Source organism: Dreissena polymorpha, chromosome 8 (assembly GCF_020536995.1).
Source record: "Dreissena polymorpha isolate Duluth1 chromosome 8, UMN_Dpol_1.0, whole genome shotgun sequence".
Lineage (NCBI taxonomy): Eukaryota > Metazoa > Mollusca > Bivalvia > Myida > Dreissenidae > Dreissena > Dreissena polymorpha.
In genome coordinates this window covers 8,531,521-8,556,001 of record NC_068362.1, presented here as the reverse complement: position 1 = coordinate 8,556,001, position 24,481 = coordinate 8,531,521, and the positions used below count along the sequence as shown (strand labels likewise).

The 24,481-nt window shown below is 35.1% G+C and overlaps 1 protein-coding gene across 1 annotated transcript in view; it reads left to right on the top strand.

The window, feature by feature from the left end:
- LOC127842298 (uncharacterized) overlaps positions 1 to 24,481 on the top strand; it is a 139,321-nt gene that overhangs the window by 110,759 nt on the left and 4,081 nt on the right. Inside the window, exons 5-7 of the mRNA XM_052371729.1 lie at positions 12,026 to 13,897; positions 18,314 to 19,796; positions 24,164 to 24,191. Of these exons, the coding sequence (XP_052227689.1) occupies positions 12,026 to 13,897; positions 18,314 to 19,796; positions 24,164 to 24,191 (3,383 nt within the window). The remainder of the gene's footprint in view (positions 1 to 12,025; positions 13,898 to 18,313; positions 19,797 to 24,163; positions 24,192 to 24,481) is intronic.

The window sequence follows — 24,481 nt, the reverse complement described above, 5'->3', positions numbered from 1 at the left end:
GGACTTCTACGATACAAAGGTACGGCACCGGCCCCGCTATAATCGCGGGGTTGATCGTGTGCAGCGGTGGGCTGATAGCAAGCTGCTTTGCGAAGGAGTTGTGGATAATAGTGGTGTGCACCGACGTCATATCCGGTAAGTTTACCTATAGAGCTCCCTTATGTTGCTTAAAACTAGACATTGTAGCTCGATTGTATAGAAAGCTTTAAGCTTGTTGTGGTCATATAAGATTAGTTCAATCATAACGCTTGTATAAATCGCTGAATTTAGTTTAAAATAATTTTAGATAGATTGTTTCGAAAGCTGTTACCTTATTGTCATTCAATAGAGTCCGTTTCCTGGGAAGAATCAGTACTAAGTGTTGATAGATGAAATCTTTAAAAGTCACCCAGATTTGTGATCGAACCTAGAATCTCGTGATAGTCAGGGGACACCACAAACACTAAGCCACCGCAACCTCTTAAACCCGATGTTTTTTAATTGGTCAGTTCCTTGTACCGGTGTTTGACAATCGTGATACATCGGCTATCTCCGGTCTCCTCCTTTGTTTTAGCAATAAATCGCCTAATGAGTGCGTCGTTTGATTGTCAAGTGTCAAAGATAAAATAACTCACTTTGTTATTAATTCATGCGCTTCGTTCGAGTTGTTCTCCTTTAAGTGTAAGCATCAATGTATTTGCATAATGAATAATCGGATACACTGAACTAAACAGAAACTAATAATACGTCACACCTGTTGACAGTCTATTTTTCAATAAAGGAAAATTTCGAACATGATGATGAAAATAGCATATCAGGTTAGAGACGAGACCAGATAAGTTAAAAATCAAACCAAATGACTCAAAAGGTTTAACGTCCCGGTCCCGTACTTCTTTTCAGACTTAAGAAAAGTGTAATACTCAATAATACTAGCCCATATTTTTCATACATTCAGGCTAACACTGGTGCTTATATCATAAACATATTGTTCTTAATAAAGAATTATATAATTAAATGCACTCAGTACCACGTAAGACTTGACTTTCAAGAAGTTTTAGTACGTGACAGTTTTAGAATATTCTTCTTTTAGACTTATGTCCTAGAATCGGTTTGTGAATACAGATCCGGGTTACGCAACTTCAAGGTATTATTCAGAACAAAAGATAGGATAATATGCTGTGGTTATCTGCTGGCTATTAGTTAGCCGATTGTTCTTCACTTATCTTTATATTACATAATTCGCGTCCTAAGAACAGGGGTCTAATGCCATATGCGGCCACCGTAGCTTCAGACCAGACTGCGGGTAGCTCTTGACAAGAATATGTGGATGCTCAGCCGCATATGACATAAGACCCCTTTTTGCATGACGCGGATAACATGTTGACCAATTGTACCAATGTATAACCAATAATAACATGTATGGGATGTTTTGTTGCTAACTTGCGTCTAACCAATGAGCACATTCTGTGAAACCAGGTTTTAATGCATATCCGTAAATTGTCGTTCCAGCTTAGCTTCCTTTTAACGAAAACTGCCATAAAAGCGAGCAGTTTCGTTCCATGTTAGTCTGTGAAGTCTGCAAAGGCTCATCTGGGATGACATGTTGCGCACATGCATTAAGCCAGTTTTCGCATAACGCGACTGAAATACTAACAGGTATGGGGATGTGAACTTGCTACCTCGCGACCTTCAGTGTACACCCTGCGGCATGATTATTCTTTGTTCCAAAGAGTATTATTTCTCGGCGAAGGAAGACAGTGCAAACCGTACGTTATCAGAGTAAATGGTAATCGTAACACTTCGTCCATCTCCGGAGTGTCCGTAAAGAGTGCTACGTTATGCAATAAAAAGCCGGTTGGGTCCAGAGTGAGTGAATGGAGGCGGTAATAGCTGAACGATTTCCGGAAATTACCGATCATCAAAATCGTCCTATTTTAGCACTTAATCTAATTTTTGAAAGTTTTAAGTTCAATGTCATTATAGTATATTCCTTTATAAAATAGTATTATGTTTGTGTCTGCACTTATCAATTTCCGTTTAAAGGCTCATAAAAGGTTAAATTGTTGTTACGTTTTTGTCTATATCACTGATTTCTACTATAATAAAGCACTCCAACGAATTTTTTTGACATTTGAAGTTTCGTAAAGCGGGGATTTCGGTTATAACATGGATTTCGGTAATTACGGGGATTTCGGTATTTCTACACACCGGCAAACAGCGATGTAACTAAACCGAATATTTGTTAACAAAATTGACATGGGTGGACACTGTATTTTGAGCTCAAAGCAAGTTGTATTGATCATTTTTATGGTAATTTCCAATAGCATATAGATATTGTTTATTGATAACGTTTATTGTTAAAATATGCAAAAATTATTTTAAAATCGGTAATAATTAAAGATCGTCACCTTTTATGAGCCATTAAGAAACTTTTGATGATACTTTCGAAAGGTTATAAGGTTATAAGGTCGAGTCAGGCAGAAGGCGCGGCTTATTAGGCATCGCTGACCTTAAACATGGCATCGTTGTTTGGGTGTAGTAGTTACATCAATATGTTTCTTATGGAATAGTTACTAGAATACCCAAGAAATGCGAAATTACGGGGTGTTTAACGGGGAATAAATCATTGAGTCCCTTTCTGGGAAAACCGGGTTTAATGAACGTGCTTTGAGTATCGCCCCATAGAAGCCAGTGCAGTCCGCCGAGTCATTTCAGGGACGACACTTTTCGCCTTTATGGTAATTTTTGTGTAGAGGAATTCACTTTGAAACGATAATCTTGTCTAGCGGACAGTATCGTCCAAGATTAGCGCAAGCATTAGCTAAGCTGTGACGAGGCTTCGCGTACATGCATTAAGAACGGTTTTCCTGGAGCGCGGTGCATATATATAATGGCAATCCACATTTACAGCTAGGGCTACACAATTGCCTAGCACATATCGCCTCTTTTGAAATCCAATGGTATATTGCTTTTTACACGAAAAGTCAATGTTAAAAGATGGCAGAGTACTTGAAATCATATTTACATCCTGAAATTCACATACAGATGGAGGTTCCATTTTTGAAAATTGTCAATTGTGTTTGTATGTCTTTAATATGTTATGTCTTAAATTACCCATAGGCGGTCAACCAACGTGTGATGTAACCCTTTGCAAGGATCTCTTGATATGGATTCTGCTGAGGAACTGTGATGTTACTCTTTGCAAGGGTCTCTTGATATGGATTCTGCTGAGGAACTGTGATATAACCTTTTGCAAGGATCTCTTGATATGGATTCTGCTGACGAACTGTGATGTTACTCTTTGCAAGGATCTCTTGATATGGATTCTGCTGACCGTGTGATGTTACTCTATGCAATGATCTCTTGATATGGATTCTGCTGACCGTGTGATGTTATTCTTTGCAGGAATCTCTTGGTATGGATTCTGCTGAATAACTTTTTGCTAATAGCACTCACTGGTCAGTATTTATAGGGACATTTGCACAGTATTCTTATTTCTTGTAAATCAAATGAAATGTTTATCAATAAATCGATAATGTTGCTATAAATCGTAACTAATTATAATGGCAAGAAAAAGCGTGTATTAGACAGTATCGCTGTCCCTTGGACGCATACCCTGTTGCGAAGCAAAAGCCCAAAACATTAACACTGCTCTACGCAGCCTTTCGTACTAATGAGCAAAACATAAATGATATAATAATAATTTACGTATTTTTAAAATAATCGATCAAAAGCGTTACACACGACTTATTATTTTACCGATTACGAATGATGTGTGTCCGTTAATGAGCAAATGTTTTAAACATGTTTCTTCGTCAAGAGCGTTATTTCGCTTATTTAGAAACAAAGCATACATTTTTTTTGAAAATATTGCAATCATTTAAAAATTGTCATTTCACCAAACTCTGAACTAGTCCCTTAATCACAAAAAACAAATGGAATGTACGTATATCGTACACTTTCGAACACACGTATATATTTATAATACTTACTAATTTCATCATCATAATCGGCAAAGCAAACGTTGCAATATCATATACCACAAATATTTAGTTTTCCATAATGAATTAATACCATATGTGCTTATGAATTCTTTAAATTCAAGGCATAATAGGCTACCGACATGTCTACTTTGTACCGAAACGTATCGTGGTAAGATTTTCATAAACGCATCAATTATAAATGTGCGGTTCGAATGATTGGACAGAAAACTGCATCTTTCTATAATGCTAGCATTCCATGTACTTCAAGAATAACAGACTTATATTAAACGTATGTTATACAATAAGATGGTACATACTAGTATCATATGATCTTTTGAAGTATAATTAATATCAAAGTACATACATGTGCTGTATTCAAATTCTTCATACGTGCTATTTATTCTGCAAATTGCACCATACATAAATAAAAAGATAGAACATGTGCTATATAATATGTATTGATTCATAAACACTCATTGATAATGCACTACGTATATATGCAATTAACTACATAACAAACAGTTCACGCGCGTGGATAAGCGACTTACAACTGAAAAGTAACCATCAACGTTTAAACCTGTGTTTTCAATTTAATTTTTTAGAATTCTTAATGGCCAATCTTTATTTTCGAAAAAAGGATAAACGCTGAAAATCTTTTTTATTTTTGAAGGCTCAACTGTGTTTTTGTTAAAACTGCAAGACATGATTATGAGCGTGACGGTCTCGGCATAAAACAGTTCGTATTATTTCATTTATTGAAGTTGACAATATTTGATGTATGATATATTTATATTTAAAATGCAGTTTATGTTAATAATGGACATTCCTTTTTCTTCGTTTAAAGTCATGTGTTGGGTTAGATTGCATAAATAAAATGTAAACATAACAATCGGATACGGTCGCTTTAAACAGATAAAACGTTGAAAAATTCACACTCGAATTAACTTTCAGATTAAGTTACAACGAAATAAGAGGGTTTTGCAATTGAATTTAATTTTAATTTTGTTTAGATGTCAAAAACTAAGTAATGTACACTATAGGGCAATTAACAATAATTGTTCAGGTTTGATGGACACAATGTTTGGTCCTGTAACGAATAAGTGAAAACGTGTGGGTATCGATTGAATCGATTCCTTATTATTTTCATGAAGTGTACAGGATTTGATTTATAAAACCGTTACAATATATTCAATTAATTTAAATTCTAACATCATTGCGCCTTAAAGGACCAGAGTTCGTGGAGGGGCATGGCCTTGATACGGAAAACTATTCGTATTCGCTAGAGTGGACAAGAGCCCAACGAACTAGTTTATTTTGACAAATTAACATTTTGGCTGGTAAAGCCAAGGCCAAACACAAATGAAACAGGTGACAACAAGAACAACGTACGCCCGGAAAGTGTCAGATTGAAGCAACTCAAGACTGACCAACTGAACATAAACCGGTGGCAATAAGCTCTGGTCCTGATATGACACCCTCTTCTACGTATAAGCCAACGAGTACTCCCTTATCAAAATGTTGCTTTTGCAACGATTACATGTAACTGTGTTTTTGTAACAATTATATGTAACTATCAACACAAACAAACAAACACACACTTGCACGCACACTTCCATGCAACCACCCTCCCCTCACGCACGCACGATAGCACGCTCGCACATAAGAATTCACGCACACACACTTAAACAAACACACATTAAATGCATTTAGTTAAACATCGCGCGACGGACGAAGGTTCAACGAACGATGTGAGCATGGCGCCCTTACGACGAGTGCATGCGTTAACTGAAGTGCTTGCGCTAATATCTGTGTGTTGGGCTTGCAGCGTCAATGCGATACAGGCAAAGACGCAATAACGACGTATGTCAAACGCATATTGTTATCACGAGTGTTCGTTTTGTGGTCACGATTACGCCGTTGCAAACTTTTTCAACTAGCCAATTATTAAACTCTGTTTGTTGATAATTTTGGTAACAAAAACTCACTTCGTATAAACAGTGTTCAATTATTTTATTTAGTGTATTATTTATATACCAAGTAACAAAGAAATCAATACGAATAATCTTATGAAATGACAAATCATACCGTTTCATAAGCTGGGAAATCATAGTTGGCATAAACTGCCAAAAACAAGCAATTAACATACATATTATTGGCAATGAAGTTTTTGTATTACGGTTTATATGAATGTAAGTTTATGGCGTATTTATGTGTAAATAGCGATATGTATCAAAAGTTTTAACGCAGATTGGCAAATCAACACCGATGTTGAAGCAACCATTATGAACTTTAGTGTATTTTTCTTTTTCAAATAACATTCACGTTTCATTTTCTAGTTACTTTTTAAATCAATAGCCGGGAATCGACGAAGAGTAGGTAACGCAGGTTGAGATCGTGCGTTTTTCTTAAACATTTGACCCACTCTTATTTGTAAAAATTAAAACAAGAAATGTACATTTCAAGAACGTTTATGAAGTTGCGTACAATGATGAAGTAATTATGACTGTTTTTTTAGAGCGATGCACCCTATTGTTAGGTCATTTTGAGTTGAATACTTTGATTATATATTGTATTTGTGCCTTTGTTTCAGAGAAGATTGATTCGTTGAAATTGTTTGATACTTTTACTTCAAAATGATTGTTTACACTAATTAATAAAATAGCCACACGCTAGCCCCCTGTGTTAAAAATTACCACGGGGTGAATACAATTAATCCGATAACTGGGGTCTTAGAATGGATTGATATAGACTCTTTAGACATGATTTTCTTGGGTCAAATAGATGCAAGAAGGGAATTTTGCTCCAGTAAAAAAGAATCAATTTCGATCTTCTTTCTCAACATGAAAGAATTTTGGTGTCTTGAAACCTCTGTATGCTTAGTGTGGTGTGCAACTAGCTTTATGTTTATAAGTATGATTCTTCTATCTGAGATTAAAATGATGTTTGCTTATTGTGGAGCCTGCCAGGGTTATGGTAATACGTGTGCTCCTTCTATCTGAGATTTCAAAGGTTGTAAGCTTATTGTGGAGTCTACCAGGGTTATATTAATAAGTGTTTTCCTTCTATCTGAGATTTCAAAGGGTGTATGCTTATTGTGGAGTCTACCAGGGTTATATTAATAAGTGTGCTCCTTCTACCTGAGATTTCAAAGGTTGTAAGCTTATTGTGGAGTCTAACAGGGAAATGTTAATAAGTGTTCTCCTTCTATCTGAGATTTCAAAGGTTGTAAGCTTATTGTGGAGTCTACCAGGGAAATGTTAATAAGTGTTCTCCTTCTATCTGAGATTTCAAAGGTTGTATGAATATTGTGGAGCCTGCCAGGGTTATGTTTATTAGTGTGCTCCTTCTACCTGAGATTTTAAAGGTTGTATGCATATTATGGAGCCTGCCAGGGTTATGTTAATTAGTGTGCTCCTTCTACCTGAGATTTCAAAGGTTGTATTCTTATTGTGGATCCTGCCAAGGTCATGTTAATAAGTGTACTCCTTTTATCTGAAATGTTAAAGGTTGTATACTTATTTTGGATGCTGTCAGGGATATGTTAATAAGTGTGCGTATTCTATCTAAGATTTCAAAGGTTATATGCTTGTTGTGGAGCCTGCCAGGGTTATGTTGATAAGTGTACTCCTTCTATATGAGATTTCAAAGGTTGTATGCTTATTGTGGAGCATGCCAGGGTTATGTTGATAAGTGTACACCTTCTATATGAGATTTAAAAGGTTGTATGCTTATTGTGGAGCATGTCAGGGTTATTTTAATAAGTGTACTATTCTATCTAAGATTGCAAATGCTGTATGCTTATTGTGGAGCCTGCCAGAGTTATGCTAATAAAAGTGCTCATTCTATCTGAAATTTCAAATGTTGTATTTTTATTGTGGAGCCTGCCGGGGTTATGTTAATAAGTTTGCTTCTTCTATCTGAGATTTCAAATGTTGTATTTTTATTGTGGAGCCTGCCAGGGTTATGTTAATAAGTGTACTATTCTATCTAAGATTTCAAAGGTTGAATGCTTATTGTGGAGCCTGCCAGGTATATGTTAATAAGTGAGCTCCTTCCGTATGAACATCATAGGATGTATGATTATTGTTTAGCCTGCCAGCGCATTATGTTTATTCGTTTTTTATTTCCATCTGAGCTTTCATTGACACATGCTTATTTTGGAATCTTCCAGTGTTGCATAAATTAATGTGCTCCTTCTATTTGAGCTTTCAAATGATGTATTCTTATGACGGAGTCTGTCAACGTTACGTTTATTAGTTAATTGCTCTTTTCATCTGAGCTTTTATAGAACCTATGCGTATGTTAGTTAGTGGCTCCTTCAATCTGGGCTTTCATAGATTGATTTCTTATGGTGTAGTCTGCCATCGTTTATTAGTGTTCCCCTTCCATCTGAGCTTTCAGAGGACATATTCTAATTGTAGAGCATTCTTATCACCCAAATGTTCTATATAATTATTACTGTGTTTAATCATGTTTAAATTATGATTAATAGGTAACACTGAACAATGGCTTGTTTCTGTGCCAAAAGTTGACTCTATGAAGACCATTTCGTTGATGTTCAGATTATGGCGAGTTTAGCTGATGTGTTTAAGGAGAAGGAACGGTCGAACTGGCTTAAGGCATGGCTAGCAATAGACATTGCGAAGTCTGGCTTGGAGCACTTAGCTGACAACGAGGCTCAGACTTTTCACCAGCACATTTACAGCCAAGTAACATCAACTCTTAAGTCACAATCAGTTACTTGCACCAGCTGTAACACAACAAATTTACTGCGTAACCAAAAATGTCCAAACCAGATTTGTGATAAAGTTTGCCAGGAAATTATCAAGGAACATCGGTACAAAAAATGTTCTTGGAACAATACATCTGTGCCATTATGGAAAACGCATTATTGGGAAATAGCGAAATGTTACATCCAAACAGATGGATATGCTGACAAGATATCGATTCAAGATACAGACTTCAACGGCGTCGTCAGTTTTATGCTGAACTGCACACGCTTTAATAGCAAGTTTTCTTTTCCAATAACAAAGGGAAAGCCAACCCTAAACAAGCCTGCATGCCTCCTGTATAAGGTAAGAACTCCAGTGCCTTCTTACAAAGGTAGTGTATTTTCTACCAAATACCTTAAATATAGTATTTCAGGAGTTATACGTATACATGAATGTAAAATGATGTGAAATTGACATATATAACTCTACGTTCAAAGGATCTAACACAACAAACACGAATTGCACTCAATTGACGGCTAAGAACAGTGTACATAACTTAGCTTTTATGAGCTTTCTTTAAAGGTTTCCTAAAAAATAAAAATAAAACTGAATAAATTGCGGAGCTATATTTGACGCGCTATTAAATAGTAGAAGTTTAAAGAGGACGTGTTTGTTTTGCATTACATTCGCCCCATTGGTGCAAAAAATGCACCATGTGACATTAAAATTAATAGGCACATGGTAACTTTTTGCACTAATGGGGCGATATGATATGCAAACGCTTACAAACTAATTGATGTGCATGTTTTCTCAATAGGAAAACTGTCACATTTGCAAAATATTTAACATCTTAAGATAATGTGGTTCCATACTAGGCTCGTGAAGTCCATAAAGCTGTGCGGCACTCTTCACAAATGGAAGTTACTGATGTCGATCTTCAAGACTATTTCACAACATTGAACAACCTGCTGAAAGATTCAAGCCATCTCAGTCAAGATAACGTTGCCAAAAATGCTGTGGTGAAATTAGCGCAGGTAGTGTATTAGCGTTATGTCTTGTCATTTAACGCCTTTCCTTGATTATAATCAAACGCAATTGATGAGTTATCATTGCCTTCAATATCAAGTAAAGAACATAATCATTGGCTGTCTGTACCAAGTAAAGTATCTAATGAGAAACTAAAGTTCACTGAAATACACATCCATTTTACTCATTTGTTTCTTCCTTTTACCATCAAGAAAACATGTCATTGATTTAAAATTTAGCTGTTTTTTTGATTAAATATAACTGTTTTTATTTGATGCAACAGTTGGAAAAAGACACATTACTTTTGACTACAACAGAGATGATGTGTTTCCTGGATGCTGTTGGAACAACTTTGAAACAACACTTGAAAAGTATTGCAAAAGACGTTGTTGACGCATCGGTGAATGACCTTAGAGTAAACACAACATTGTGTATTGAAAACATTAAAGATTTTATGAGCAATTGTAAGCAAGAGCTCGCAAAACAGGCAGATAAACATAAACAGGATATCGATGAACACGTCGACATTCAAAAACAAGGCATAGATGATCACACCGGAAGAAACAAACAGGGCATAGATGAACATGTCAAAGGACACAAACAGGGTATGGATAAACACGCCGATATACACAAACAGGGCATGGATAAACACGCCGATAGGCACAAACAGGACATGGATGAACACGCCGATAGACACAAACAGAACATGGATGAACACGCTGATAGACACAAACAGGGCATAGATGAACACGCCAGTAGACACAAACAGTGCTTAGATGAACAAGCAGAAAAATGCATTAAGGGCATCCAAGAACAGTTTGGAAATACAAATTTCACTGAAACAACGTACAAACAATCATGTAAAGGTATAACAAAAGTTTTATCATTTCATTATACAATTTCGAAACAGCAAACATTTAGCTTTATTCAACATTTGGTTTCAAACAAATCAAATTCTCTTGATCAATTAAATATATTCATACACATGTTGATGTTAAAAACTAAAATAATGTTTTGCTGTACATACAAAAAACACAAGTATACGCATAGATTTGATAAAAGTAAAATATAACCATGGCTTTTTTCCTTCTTTTGTCTCTAATAGAATATATTTAAAATGATGCAATATTCCCAAATGTCAAGCTTACTTTTGGAAATGCCTTTCCATATTTCAGTTTTGTATATAATTATTCCCCCAAAATTGAAGGCCGTGCCTTTCCCCAAAATCAAAGAAACACGCCCTGATAACAGTATAATAATTATTACACTGATGCGATTCCAATGATAATATGACCTAAAACAACATATAAATCCACTTATGTATAATGGTATAACTTTCTGATTGCATTCTATGTCAGTATAAGATAACACAAGCTAATTCATGAAGACGTGTTTCAATTACACGTATCAGTATACACACTTGGTAATAGTCTGCGATTACGATAAATAGTATTTGGCCACTTATTTAATTGTTAAGTAAATTGATATACATTAGTATAGAACATGTTTTAAACACATTCTACTCAGATTTTAGCATGTCCATTCATTGAATATTCCGAACTGCATCTGGTAAAAATTTGTTTGTGGTCCTGGTCAACTTTGGATGATTGGGATACAGATAATAAATTGCTGTGCACAGGCTCTGCAGGGAGTAAAATATGTAGTCAACCCAGATCATTATAATATTCAAGATAACTTGGTAGTTCTCTGTTCGCCTTCAGGTAGAGGATATGAGTTTGGGGCTAAATAAAATAATTTTTCAAAATGTATACGGATCACTACGACTTCGATATAAAAAAGGCCGTTTTTAAACTCGGTTATTCACCAAATAGTCAAAAGTACATGTATACTACTCATCCTTATGTTTGCGTCGGCGTCCTCATGATGTTCTGGTAACAGTTAACGTGAAACTTTTCCATAGCATTGTTTCTACTACATGTATTATATGGAACTTCACACATGTGTTTGCAATCATCGAATTATAAAATTAGGTATATTTGTACGAAAATGATTTAAGTATTGAATTATTCTAAATATAATTAGGAAGAGTCTTTTGTTTTAATGTATGCCAAATATATTATTCAAAATGTTCTATGGATCACTTTTTATGGTATGTGTAATTTGAAGTTCAACCATAGCTAGATTCAGCCAGCGTCACTCATCAATGATAAATCAATACATTAAAATAAAATCAAAAACAGTCATTCTAATATCAACACCTGCAAAATAACAATTTAAAATGAACGTTATATAAAATTGAAGATAATTTGAAAATAAAAAGTGATCCTTAGCCAATATTGAGTATTTTCCATTTCATGATTTCAGAAATGCTTGGAGCTTTGACGAAGTATTACAGAAAACGTTTCTGTCATATTAATATCTTCCCATTGGATGACTGGGCTGAGGAAAAGTTACTTGATATTTATATGCCGCTGAAAATACAACTTATGGCTAAGGAAAGAGGGTATTTTAAGAAAACTGGTGAACAAATTTTGAAATACAAAAATATTTTCCAATCGGACACCGAACCGAACCAACAGATATTTATTCAAGGGGAAGCAGGTTATGGGAAATCTACTTTTCTTGCAAAATTGGTAATGGACTGGTGTGCTATAACATCAGAACAATCAGCCGAGATGACGCTGCCAATTGACGACAGTATCACTAGGTTCAGATCTAATACACAGATGAGATACTCTAATGTCTTTGCCGATTTAACGTCTCTGAAAGACTTTACATATGTCTTCCATGTAACATTAAGGGAATCAGTTGGTCAGTTTGAAATCGAAAAAATGATAAATACACAGATAGTTGACAGTATATTCTCATCTAAAGAAGATCGCGAAAAGGCATACATACTACTAGATGAGATCATGAAACGTGAACGTTGCTTGGTATTACTTGATGGTCTAGATGAATGGACCGGTACTGGAGATCATCACAACCTGCCAACACTGGCCGACGTACACAGTCTTTGCGTTTTGTTGATAACTACTCGACCTTGGAAGATGACAGAAGCGAAGATACTTGACTCGCAGATTTGCAAACTGCTGCAACTTGATGGAGTCAACAACGTGTTTGAGGTGAGCAGAAAAATCCTGAGGTGTATGAAAGAGTTTAAGGGTAGACAAGATTTAGACAAAAAACAATCTGAATTTGAATCGTATGTACATAAATTTGGCTTGTTAGAGCATTTGTACTCCCCAATGATGTTGTGTTTGATTGTACACTCGTGGACCAAAGGAACTGAATTGAAAGGCTCTCTTTGTGAAAAATACAGCCTCTTGCTGGAATGTCTTTTCAAGAAGGCGAATATTGAAACGAGTGAATTTCAAGAGCCGCCTTATCGATGTTTCACAGAGACCCAAAACATACAACCCAATATTGAACACTTGAATAGACTTGCTGAAGCGGCATTTTATTTGTTGTTTTCAGATACACAGGAAAAAGCTCTGGTATTCACCATTACGGAACTAAAGAAATTCAATTTAGGTCAACTTGATAAAGAGAACTTTGCACTGAAGTCCGGTATTTTATCAGTGACGCGCAAGGCATCTGCATTAAGATCTTCTTCATCATTTTCATTTATTCATAAGAGCATTCAGGAATTCCTGGCTGCTTATCATATTGCATGCAATACCAATGTTATTGATGACGTCATTTCCGGACACCTCAGCCGTCACAAGGATGCATATCTTGACATATCCCAGGTGTTCATCTTCCTCTGCGGACTGAACATGTCGGCTGCAAATAAGTTTTCTTGCATGATGGATGAACACGATGTAGCAATGCATCACATTTACTTTCGGCTTCAAAACATCCTACTAGCAGGATACAGAGAAGATGTTGCCAATCAGCAGAAGGATAGTGTACTCAAACTCAGTGATTACTATTTGCAACCAATCATTCGCTCTGGGCTTCAAAAGGTCATACTAGCAGGATACAGAGAAGCTGTTGCCAATCAGCAAAAGAATATTTTACTCAAACTCAGTGTGTACTATTTTAACTTTTATAACGACATGCGAGACCTGCACAGCATATGGACAAATAACAAGTCCAATGTCCTGTCCATGACGATAGATTTAATAGAGAGCTCACCAACAAGAGGCGAGTCTGCGTTTCATATTGAGTTTGACCTGTCATCGTGCAACAAGCTGCAATCATTGAAACTAGATGGAAAAGGCATTTTGCTTAGTGGTAATTATAAATATGATATTGTTTTTATCAAATAGTTTCCTAGTTGTGGCGTTTTGTTTGAGTTTACTCGCATGTTTATATTAATCATATTCTGATAAACATATGCAGGATTTAACATAAACAAAAGCACTTTAATACACAGTTCACATGATAGTAAAAAAGTAAAAAAGTTAAAAACGTATATCTATTATTTCAAACAAATCAGAATAGCATATTCCTGTGACGTTGATGATATTCATCAGTTTGGTGCTATCACAGCAGCAACACACTTACTGTTAAAATCTTGAATGGCTACGGTTCGTTGAAAAACATTGCCGCCAATTGGCAGGGCAATTTCCAAATAGTAAAACCCTATTACCACTTTTAATGTAATATTTGAAGTCAAATCCTCATGAAACTTGGTCATGGCATTTTTTATTATGATATCCGGCCCGAGCCGGTAAATGGTTCCTGTCTGTTGGGGCCGCCCGGGGGGATTGTTTTCTTTATTGCTAGAGGCAAACAACAACATAGAAGACAAGTGTATGGTCCAATCATCGGTGTTCGAAAATAGTTCTAGTCTGTTGAAAAACAAAGCCAACAGCGGTCGGGTCAGTTTTCCTTTTATAGCTATATGGAAACCTAGTTAACTCTCTTCAAGTCACATTTTATGACTGTCACGAGATGTATCAATGTAGCTTTTAACTTTTCTACATGCAGTCTTGTAACACCGATTGATGTATCTTTTTTCTGAGGATGATTACTACCATTACAGAAGTACTGAATCAGATAGTTATATAGTGATGTAGTTTTATGAGATGATGATGATGATTCACAATGATGATGATGATGATGATGATGATGATGGAAGTGGTGGTTGCTGTGATGATTCTGATGATTCTGATGATTCTGATGATGATGATGATGATGATGATGATGATGATGATGATGATGATGATGATGATGATGATGATGATGATGATGATGATGATGATGATGATGATGATGATGATGATGATGATGATGCTGATGATGATGATGATAACGATGATAACGATGATGATTATCATGATGATGATGATGCTGCTGATGCTGCTGCTGATGACGATGATGGTTGCGAACATTTGTTGTTTATCTTGATAAGCTTTTTGTAAACCAAAGCGAAATCGAAAGTATGGTGCCCCCGATTGAACGATGATTAACGGTCACTCATTAAAATATTTATATTTTTAATGAGAATGTATTTCTTCTTAGTATTTTTAATGCCCTTGATAAATTTAATATTCGCATTTCAATTTGTATAATGATGAGTTAGGAGTACATTTCCGAATCTTAATAAAGTATCGCATCGCATCCCGAAAATCCTAAATAAACCTTTGTTATTGCAACAAACATATACATCTTAAAGATAAATAATGTCTGCAAGTATTGCTGCTTCAGTGTTCATTAGAAAAAATATTAATATTTAACTTTAAATAATACAATATAAACTATATATATATAATAAATACCTCTTTTTACTTCTGTGTTCTCAATCCGTGCCTGCACACGTGAAATGGAAAGTATCGTTATAAAGGGAGTACTAGGGTATTTCCATAAGCGTATTCGGTAGTCATTACTTGTAAAAAAGGATTGAATAGGTTTGTGTTCTTTATACCAAGCAATTAAAAAGACCAGAAATTTCCTATCTTAAGATTTCAAAACAGGATTATCCCATTTTCAGGAGTTTTCGCGCTATTTTTTTCGAATAGTATGGTACTGGTACTTTTTCAAAATTGGGACAAAATTTCGCTGTGATGTTGTGTGGTTTTATGATGATAGCTTGAGAAACATGGATTACAACCCAGCTGTTTTATGATATTGAATTAATATTTTTTAATATTGCAATTACTTCAGATAAGTATATGTTTAAAAAAAATAACATTGTTTCTAACCAAGTAAAACATGAAGAACTGTTTAAGATTAACATTATTTGAACTTTCATCCAATATACATTTTGTTTATAATTAACTCTAATTGGAATTTCTCAATTTCATCAATTATTTATTCACTTGTGGCTCTCTGACCATTGATTAAACAATCTTTTTTGCAGGATATGTAACCAGCTACCAGCTAACTAATTTATCCTTCATAAATTAATCTTAGGTTATAATATATACATATGTAATTTGTGTCGAGAATTAATTTCAATTATCAAAAGTTTGACATATTAATGCGCACAGGAATGAACTATTTATGTTGCATAAACTAACTTGTATTCTTCTTAAGTCCTTCTCAGAATAATTTAGTGAGTGCCTTAGTGCTCAAGAACCTCGTGTTTAAAAGAGTAATTAAATGTTGATATTTAACTTTGAATTAATGTTTTAATGAAATAATCTTGCTAAGCCATTTTTTACTAAAAATTAATTATAATGCTCACACTTGTTGTCTGAAATAACTTGATTCATTTTCAGCTTGTGAAATCATTTTTCCGCTCATCGTTGTGCGTCATGTGTTGTGCGTCCGTCTTAAATATGTGTCTTTCTCCTATCTTTGTAAACTTGGTCAGAATCTTTTTCCGATAGATTTATTGGCTAAGTTCGAAACCTTGTCACGTAAGTATAAAAAATAGGGCACTAGGTCACATTTAAGAAACAAGCTTTTTTACACTATGCAATTATATATATGTATATATATATATATATATATATATATATATATATATATATATATATATATATATATATATACACCAATATTCAAGGAATTTAGTATGAATAGTTGTTTTAATAATGTCTTGACTTGAGTTTGAAAATGGTTCCCGACAGTTGAAAAACATGGCCACAGCAGGCGGGGTAATTTTCCTAATATGGCTAAAGTAAGACTCAGAAAGTGACATTTAGTGTCTAGTTTTAAGTCAAAACATTTGTGCTAGTGATAGCCCGGATGACTCGAATATTGATCCGGTCCGTTGAAAACAAAGCCGTCAGAGGGCATGGTAATATCCTTAATATGACTGAAGTAAAACCTTTTTCACACATTAGAATTCATATGTATAGTCCTAACTTAATTATTCGTCAAAACATTCGTTCTTATGATATATTGTCAGCGTTCGAAAAATGATATGATAATGATTTTCCGGTCATATTGAAAATCATAACCACCTGTGGGCGGGGCAGTTTTCCTTAAATGGCTACAGTTAATCATTGTAAACACTTTAGAAGAATATTTTACGTTCAATCTTCATGAAATTTATCAGAAAATGTGTTAAAATGATATCTGCGTTACATTCGGAAATGGGTCCGGTTCTTTGAAAAATATGGCTCCAAGAGGCGGGACGTTTTTATCAAATATGACTATATTGTTACCTTGTTAACACTTTAGTAGTCATACATGTAGTGTGAGTTCAATCTTCATGAAATCTGGTCAGAACATGTTTCCTAATGAGTTCTTTACTTAGTTGCCAACTGGGTTATTTGAGGTGAAAAACTAGTTCGCCAGGCTTAATTTAAGAAAACTATTGTGAACACTCTAGAAGTCCACATTTTAAGATCATATCTGCATGAAGCTTTGTAAGCATATTTGTTCGAATGATATCTTGCTTTCGAAAAACACTGTCCTAGAGGGCAGGGCGGTCGTTATTATATATCAACTGTCTATTAGTCATTTTTGGTGGTTTCGCCCCTCGCGTCCTAGGTGAGCACCTCAAGGCCCATGGCATTCTTATATTTTATTTTAATACCGTACACATACAGTCTGATTCTATGATAAGAATACAGGAATAATATAATAATACCTTTTTTGCAGGAAAATGGTTCGAAATCCGGACCCTGACAAGGTCAAAATATTAATGCCATGAATCAACAGTTATCAACACTTGCAGCGATTAACAATAACTCAAACAGTATCTGCATGAGCAAACAATGTCCCTATCATCACATTTGACCTTACATCAGAAAACGATTCTAATTTTTTACCAAACACTGGTAAATAAAATAATGTGCTCATGTGTGTTGTTCATTTTCGGAATCGGTGTTGCTTGAAAATTATGAAATACGTGCAATATCTGATAAAACCTTTAAAGTACTTTAGTTTTTATCCGATGATACATATGCATACGTGTTTAGGATAACTTGATTATACACTTATAGTTGAAAGCATATCATGACAAGTAGGTTATGCCAATAAATATGTATCTTAGTAAAGTGTTAATATAAATTACAATAATATTTAAAACAGTCGAATATAACATTGATATTTCTATTAAATATATGAAACCAAACTATACAAAGTTAATACAACAATGAAATACATTGGGTTTTATTCTGAACATTCATTAATTTAAATGTATTAATTATTAATAAATTGAACAAATGTCAACAAATGTAACCACATTACATTTTTTTAGTATGTCAGTATTTTAAGTACCTTGTTCTGTTAATTCAGTTATTTTTTCAGATTTTGCAAGTACGTCAACGGCAGAATATCTGGTCGGGATTGTTCTAAAAAGTGCAGATCTATTCCAGTGTGCAGATCCTCCTCCAATACTGCCTTCTATAAAATACATTAAAATGTGCAATATCACATGTTCCTATACCTGTCTACGCTGTATGTTCTGCAAGCTGCTGACCCTCGATCACGCGTTGACGTTTGACCTGCAATCGATCTATATTAAATGTGCTGAAGCAGCAAAAAGAGAAATAAGGGCAATTATACATACAGATGTAAACAATTCCTCCATCGTAACAACCGAAAATGACAATCCCTATCTGTTTAAGGCTCTGCATGGTCTGAATATCAGGAGTCTCAGTCTGAGTGCTGCGTGGGGAGGTTTGAACGTGGATCATGAAGAATCGCTGTCGCAGTCACTATCATCGCTCACACAGCTTGAAACGCTTAGTATTGAAGTGGTGTTTTACAGTTCCGGATTGTGGAAGTCTCTGCATGGTCTGAATATCAAGAGTCTCAGTCTGAGCATTATACAGGGACGTTTGAAGGATCATGAAGAATCGCTGTTGCAGTCACTATCATCGCTCACACAGCTGGAATCGCTTAGTATTCGAGTGAGGTATGACAGTCTCGGACTGTGGAAGGCTCTGCATGGTCTGAATATCAAGAGTCTCAGTCTGAGTGGTACGTGGGGTAGTTTGAACGTATATCATGAAGAATCGCTGTCGCAGTCACTATCATCGCTCACACAGCTTGAAACGCTTAGTATAGAAGTAAAGTATGACAGTCCTCGTTTGTTGGAGGCTCTGCATGGTCTGAATATCAAGAGTCTGAGTCTGCGTGGTTTCTGGGAAGGTTTGTGTGTGGAAAATGTAGAGTGGCAGTCGCAGTCACTGTCATCGCTCACACAGCTTGAAACGCTTAGTATTGAAGTGATGTATGACAGTCCCTCTTTGTGGAAGGCTCTGCATGGTCTGAATATCAAGAGCCTGAGTCTGATTATTATGCATGGAGGTTTGAACGTGGCTCATGAAGAATCGCTGTCGCAGTCACTGCCATCGCTAACACAGCTGGAAACGCTTAGTATTGAAGTGTGGTATTACAGTCCCGGACTGTGGAAGGCTCTGCATGGTCTGAATATCAAGAGTCTGAGTCTGAGTGTACAAATCCATGAAGTTTTGAACGTGCCTGATGAAGAATCGCTGTCGCAGTCACTATCATCGCTCACACAGCTGGAAACGCTCAGTATAGAAGTAGAGTATGACAGTCCCGGACTGTGGAAGGCTCTGCATGGTCTGAATATCAGGAGTCTCAGTCTGAGTCTCAGTCTCAGTCTGAGTATTATGCAGGGAGGTTGGGACGTGGATCATAAAGAATCGCTGTCGCAGTCACTATCATCGCTCACACAGCTGGAAACGCTTAGTATAGAAGTGAAGTATGACAGTCCCGGATTGTGGAAGGCCCTGCATGGTCTGAATATCAAGAGTCTGAAGTATTTCAATATATATTGTGGTGGTTTGCTTCCATCCCAAGTTCTTGAACTGGTGGACACGCTGCCTACATGTACTCAGAAAGTTGGAAGTAATATGAAATTGTGTTGTTCTTTAGAGATCTTAATTGTCGAAAACATCCCACTTGTGAAATACACTGTCATCCAACAGGAACTGGAGACGCGGAAGAATGTTACAGTGGAGAGATTCCAAATATCAGAAAGGAAACTTGAAACCAATTTTGTTATACAATGCGAATAATTCAACGTTTTGTCTTAATTAACAATGACTAGAATCGTGCTTAGCCGTTTTAGATATCACTCATGTTTATCAACTAAGTATTTAGGAATTGTATCTAGTGTATATTTAAATCTTCATGAGGATAGTTTGTTGTCGTTTTTTTACCGAAATAAGGCGTGATATTGATAAATCTGTTTCACTGCAACACAGCTTCACTATTGAAGCAAATCCCTTTTTATTTTCGATTTTGCCTCTATTTTAAATAAATATTACGAGAGTATTGAGCGTATAGACAAGGTTTTGGGCACATCTGAAATCATAGAAATTATTTTAAGAATTGTTTTTGTTTAATAATAAATTTTATCTTTTGACGGGTGTATTTGCTCAATGTGGCAAATTCAAATTTGAAGAAAAAACCCACAACAACACGAGAGTCCTTGTTTTGATAACATTAATTGTAAATCGAATCAGGTTTTCGCATTGTGAGATAATTCAAAATAAAAAAATTAATGTGTGTGCCCTCGCAGAGTCAAAACAGATGCCCGAACACGATTGTAATGTTTTTACAGACAAAATGCACTCAACTTGAACATACTTTAAAACTACATGAGTGAAAACATGCACGGTGTATTTTATTTAATTAGTAAAAATCGCATGATATACCTTTACCGTATATATATCTTAGCTCTTGCAATGTTCACGCCCTTATCGCATGGCATACTTGTTCTATATTTTTCATTTCAATATTTTCTACCAAAGTATAAATAATAAGTTATATGCACAAATAACTCCAGAAACATTATCATGAGAGCAAATCGTGTAACCATCCTAAGTCAGTAAATCAACACCCTCAACAATACACGGCAATACACAGCACATATTAATTTCGCTTTAAGAAAACGGGGCTTAAAGCACGTGCGTAAAGTGTCGTCTCAGGGTAGCCTGTGCAGGCTTATCAAGGATGACACTTTCCCTTTTGACAGGATTTTCTTTGGGAAGAAACTTCATTATTTTTTTATAAAAGTACATAGTGTCGTACCTGATAAGCCTGTGTCGACTTTACTCTACAATACTAAAAGTACATTCATTCAGCCCCGTTTTCCCAGAACGAGGCTTACATATGTATATACACATCACGAAATATAACACTGTTTTAACACTTAAAGGGGCCTTTTCACAGATTTTGGCATTTTTTAACTTATTCATTAAATGCTTTATATTGATAAATGTAAACATTGGATCGTAAAAGCTCCAGTAAAAAATCAAGAATAAAATTAAAAAAAGGAAAAGAACATTGCCCGGAGCAGGTTTCGAACCAGTGACCCCTGGAGTACTGCCAGAGTCCTGAAGTAAAAACGCTTTAGCCTACTGAACTATTCCGCCGAGTACACACACCTGACGTATTTTATACCTTATATAAGCAATCTTCGTAGTTTCACAAAATTTAACGACAAAAACAGAACTCTCCAAAATATTCAATCGTTTCGCGTTGCAACGCTTTATAATTTTTAGGTTTTAAAATCGTCAAATGATGCATATAATGGCTATATTAGACCATGATAAATGTTTAGTATTACTGTTTCCTCACAAATATCATAACTAAAACGAAAATTTGCGAATCTGAAACAACTTTTTTCAATTTTGTCAATTTACCAAAGCGTGAAAAGATCCCTTTAAAAGAAGCAGGTTATCGAACTGTGAGAGAATAAAAAATAAAAAATGCATCTGTGTGCCCTAACAGAATGAAAACAGATGCCCGAAATCGATTGTATTGTTTTGACCGACAAAATAAACTCCACCTGAACATAATGAAAAACTACAATATTGACAAAATGCATAGTGTAGTTTATTTAAGTACAAAGCACATGCTATAATTACGTATACCTTACCCGTATTTATATATTAACTCTAACAAAGTTCACGCCACTAATCAGCACATGTAATATATCATTCATAAGTCAATTAATCCACCGCCTGAACAATACAAGACAGTACACAGCACATAAGAGTCGCGCTCTAGGAAAACGGGGCTTTTATTTATATAATTATATATAAAGTATAATATAGTAAAAATTATTGCAATAATTCCCAATTCTTCGTTTCCGTGAGATATTTATCGAATAATAATATGGTATTTTATATAAATTGATATTTTGTTATAATTCATACCAATACAAAATTAATTGTGAGTTTTGTATCGTGCCTCTTGTGAGATTAGAACTTGCGCCTACAAAAATTGCCTACTTCAATAAGCAGATAACGGCACTACGATGCGCATGCGTACTGAGGTCCTTCTAGTACATTTCAATCATAATGAATTTGCTACAGCTGCTAATTTTACCAGGCCTACGAAACGAATTCTCAATTATAACTTTTCTTTTGTAATTATAACCATAAATATTAATTTGTGTCCTTACAAACACGATTCATAATTCTTACTTATCAGTTTAACAATTCATATTAAAGAACATATTTTACCGTCTTTATCGTCGTAATGCGCATTTAATTTTTAGCGAGGCTGTTGTCGGAGAAAATCCGAGCTATTGTCCTAGCCAGCTCGTCGTCCGCCGTCCGCCGTCCGAGGTAGGCGTTGTGTTCAAACCTTAACATTGGCCATAAGTTTTAAAATAGCAACTTGATATTTGGCATTCATGTGTATCTCATGGAGCTGCACATTTTAAGTGGTAAAATTTCAAGGTTTACAACATCCTTCAAGGTCTAGGGTCGAAAAAACAAAATCAAGGGAAGTAATAAGCTTTAAATGGACATAGTTATCTGACCTGCCCACGAATATATTTTTGTTAAATAAATCAAAGCGGCGCAGTATGCTGCATGGTGTGTCTGACAAACACCTTGTGGTAAAAGGTCAAGGTCATCCTTTACGGTCTACGGTACAAAATACACATTTAAGGGAAGTAATAAGCTTTAAAGGGATATAATTAATCAATATTTAACAAAGCCACTTTTATATATTTGGCATACATGTGTATTTCATGGAGCTGCACATTTTGAGTGGTGAATCTATAGTCACGGTAGTGGCTTTTAATTATTTGCTACTAAAATAGACATGTGTTAGAGACAATTATTTTCAAGGGAAGTAATTTATGTAATTATAAATCCCATATTATATATTTCCTTACCAAGAATTGAAGTTCGTTTCACAGTTACTGTACAGAATTATTATGGTGATTATTTATAAATCAAATGATTGATTTGTCAAAGATTTTTTTAAATGATATAGTTATATTTTCTAGGATGTTTATTACATACCTGTGGACTTATGTCCATAGATACATGATCAAGTCTGGCGTTGTACTTTTTGTAATTGTGACGAAACTGTCCAACATTTATTTATAGATTGTTTGTTTACTTCCCCTTCAAATAAAACTGTTTTATATTTAATTGATATACTTACGATTGAAACATTAATATTAATCCTAAATGGTTCCAGTTTTTTCTATGTCAAAAATGTTGGAAGTACTGAATTAAAATATGTATATTTAATATTTTTGTCAGAATCAAGACATATTATTTGGACATGTAGGAATTCCGTCAAACATGAAAAAATATTATCTCCCTTAGAATTAATTATTAAATTTATGAATAGAATACAATTTAGAATTACATTAGATTTTCATCGCTTAACACATGGTTTCTTTTATTTATATTGAGGTGGATTATATCAAACAACCAATGAAAATATTGTTTTTCATAGAGAACTTGATTACCAAAATTACTTAACATTTTTATAACATTTTACTTGTTTTCTGCTGTTGTGTTTTCTCTCTAATTTATGGATGACAGCAGCGAGGATGTGGGGAGCCGGGGCTCGGGTTGTCAAGTTTTTGTATTGATGTAATTATATATGTATTATCACTGTTATCATCAATGTTCCTATGAATCATTTCAATCATAATTTCATATACTGTGTAACCCGGTCTTGGGCTCATCTCATTTCATTCATTGAATTTCATTATCACTCATGTTTCATCACTATGTATATACGCTATACCATTGCCTCATCTTCACTCATGTAGGCCATAGGAACGTTGTACTAACCTTTCTTGCGTATTTAGTTTCATTTGAAAAATAGATTTCATATTATACATGATTTTTCACACTTGTTCAGGCTTAACTGGATGGGTGGGTTGATGCGGGTGAGTAGTTGTACCGAAGGCTGTCACGTGCTTCAACTCCATCATCCAGGGCAGCTGTAGACTATATATCATATATATATATCCTGGCGGACCATCGCGGGAAGTGCCCGAGCATGACCTGAGGTGGTTCGCTTGGAACCACATTTTATTTTATTATAGATTTTTCATTTAAATTTACAACCTTATATTTTTCTTTTCGTTATTCTTTACAATTATTAAGGAAGTGTGGATACATTACTCGTTTTATAATCAAGGATATAAACTCAATTCATAATACTAATTAAGACCCG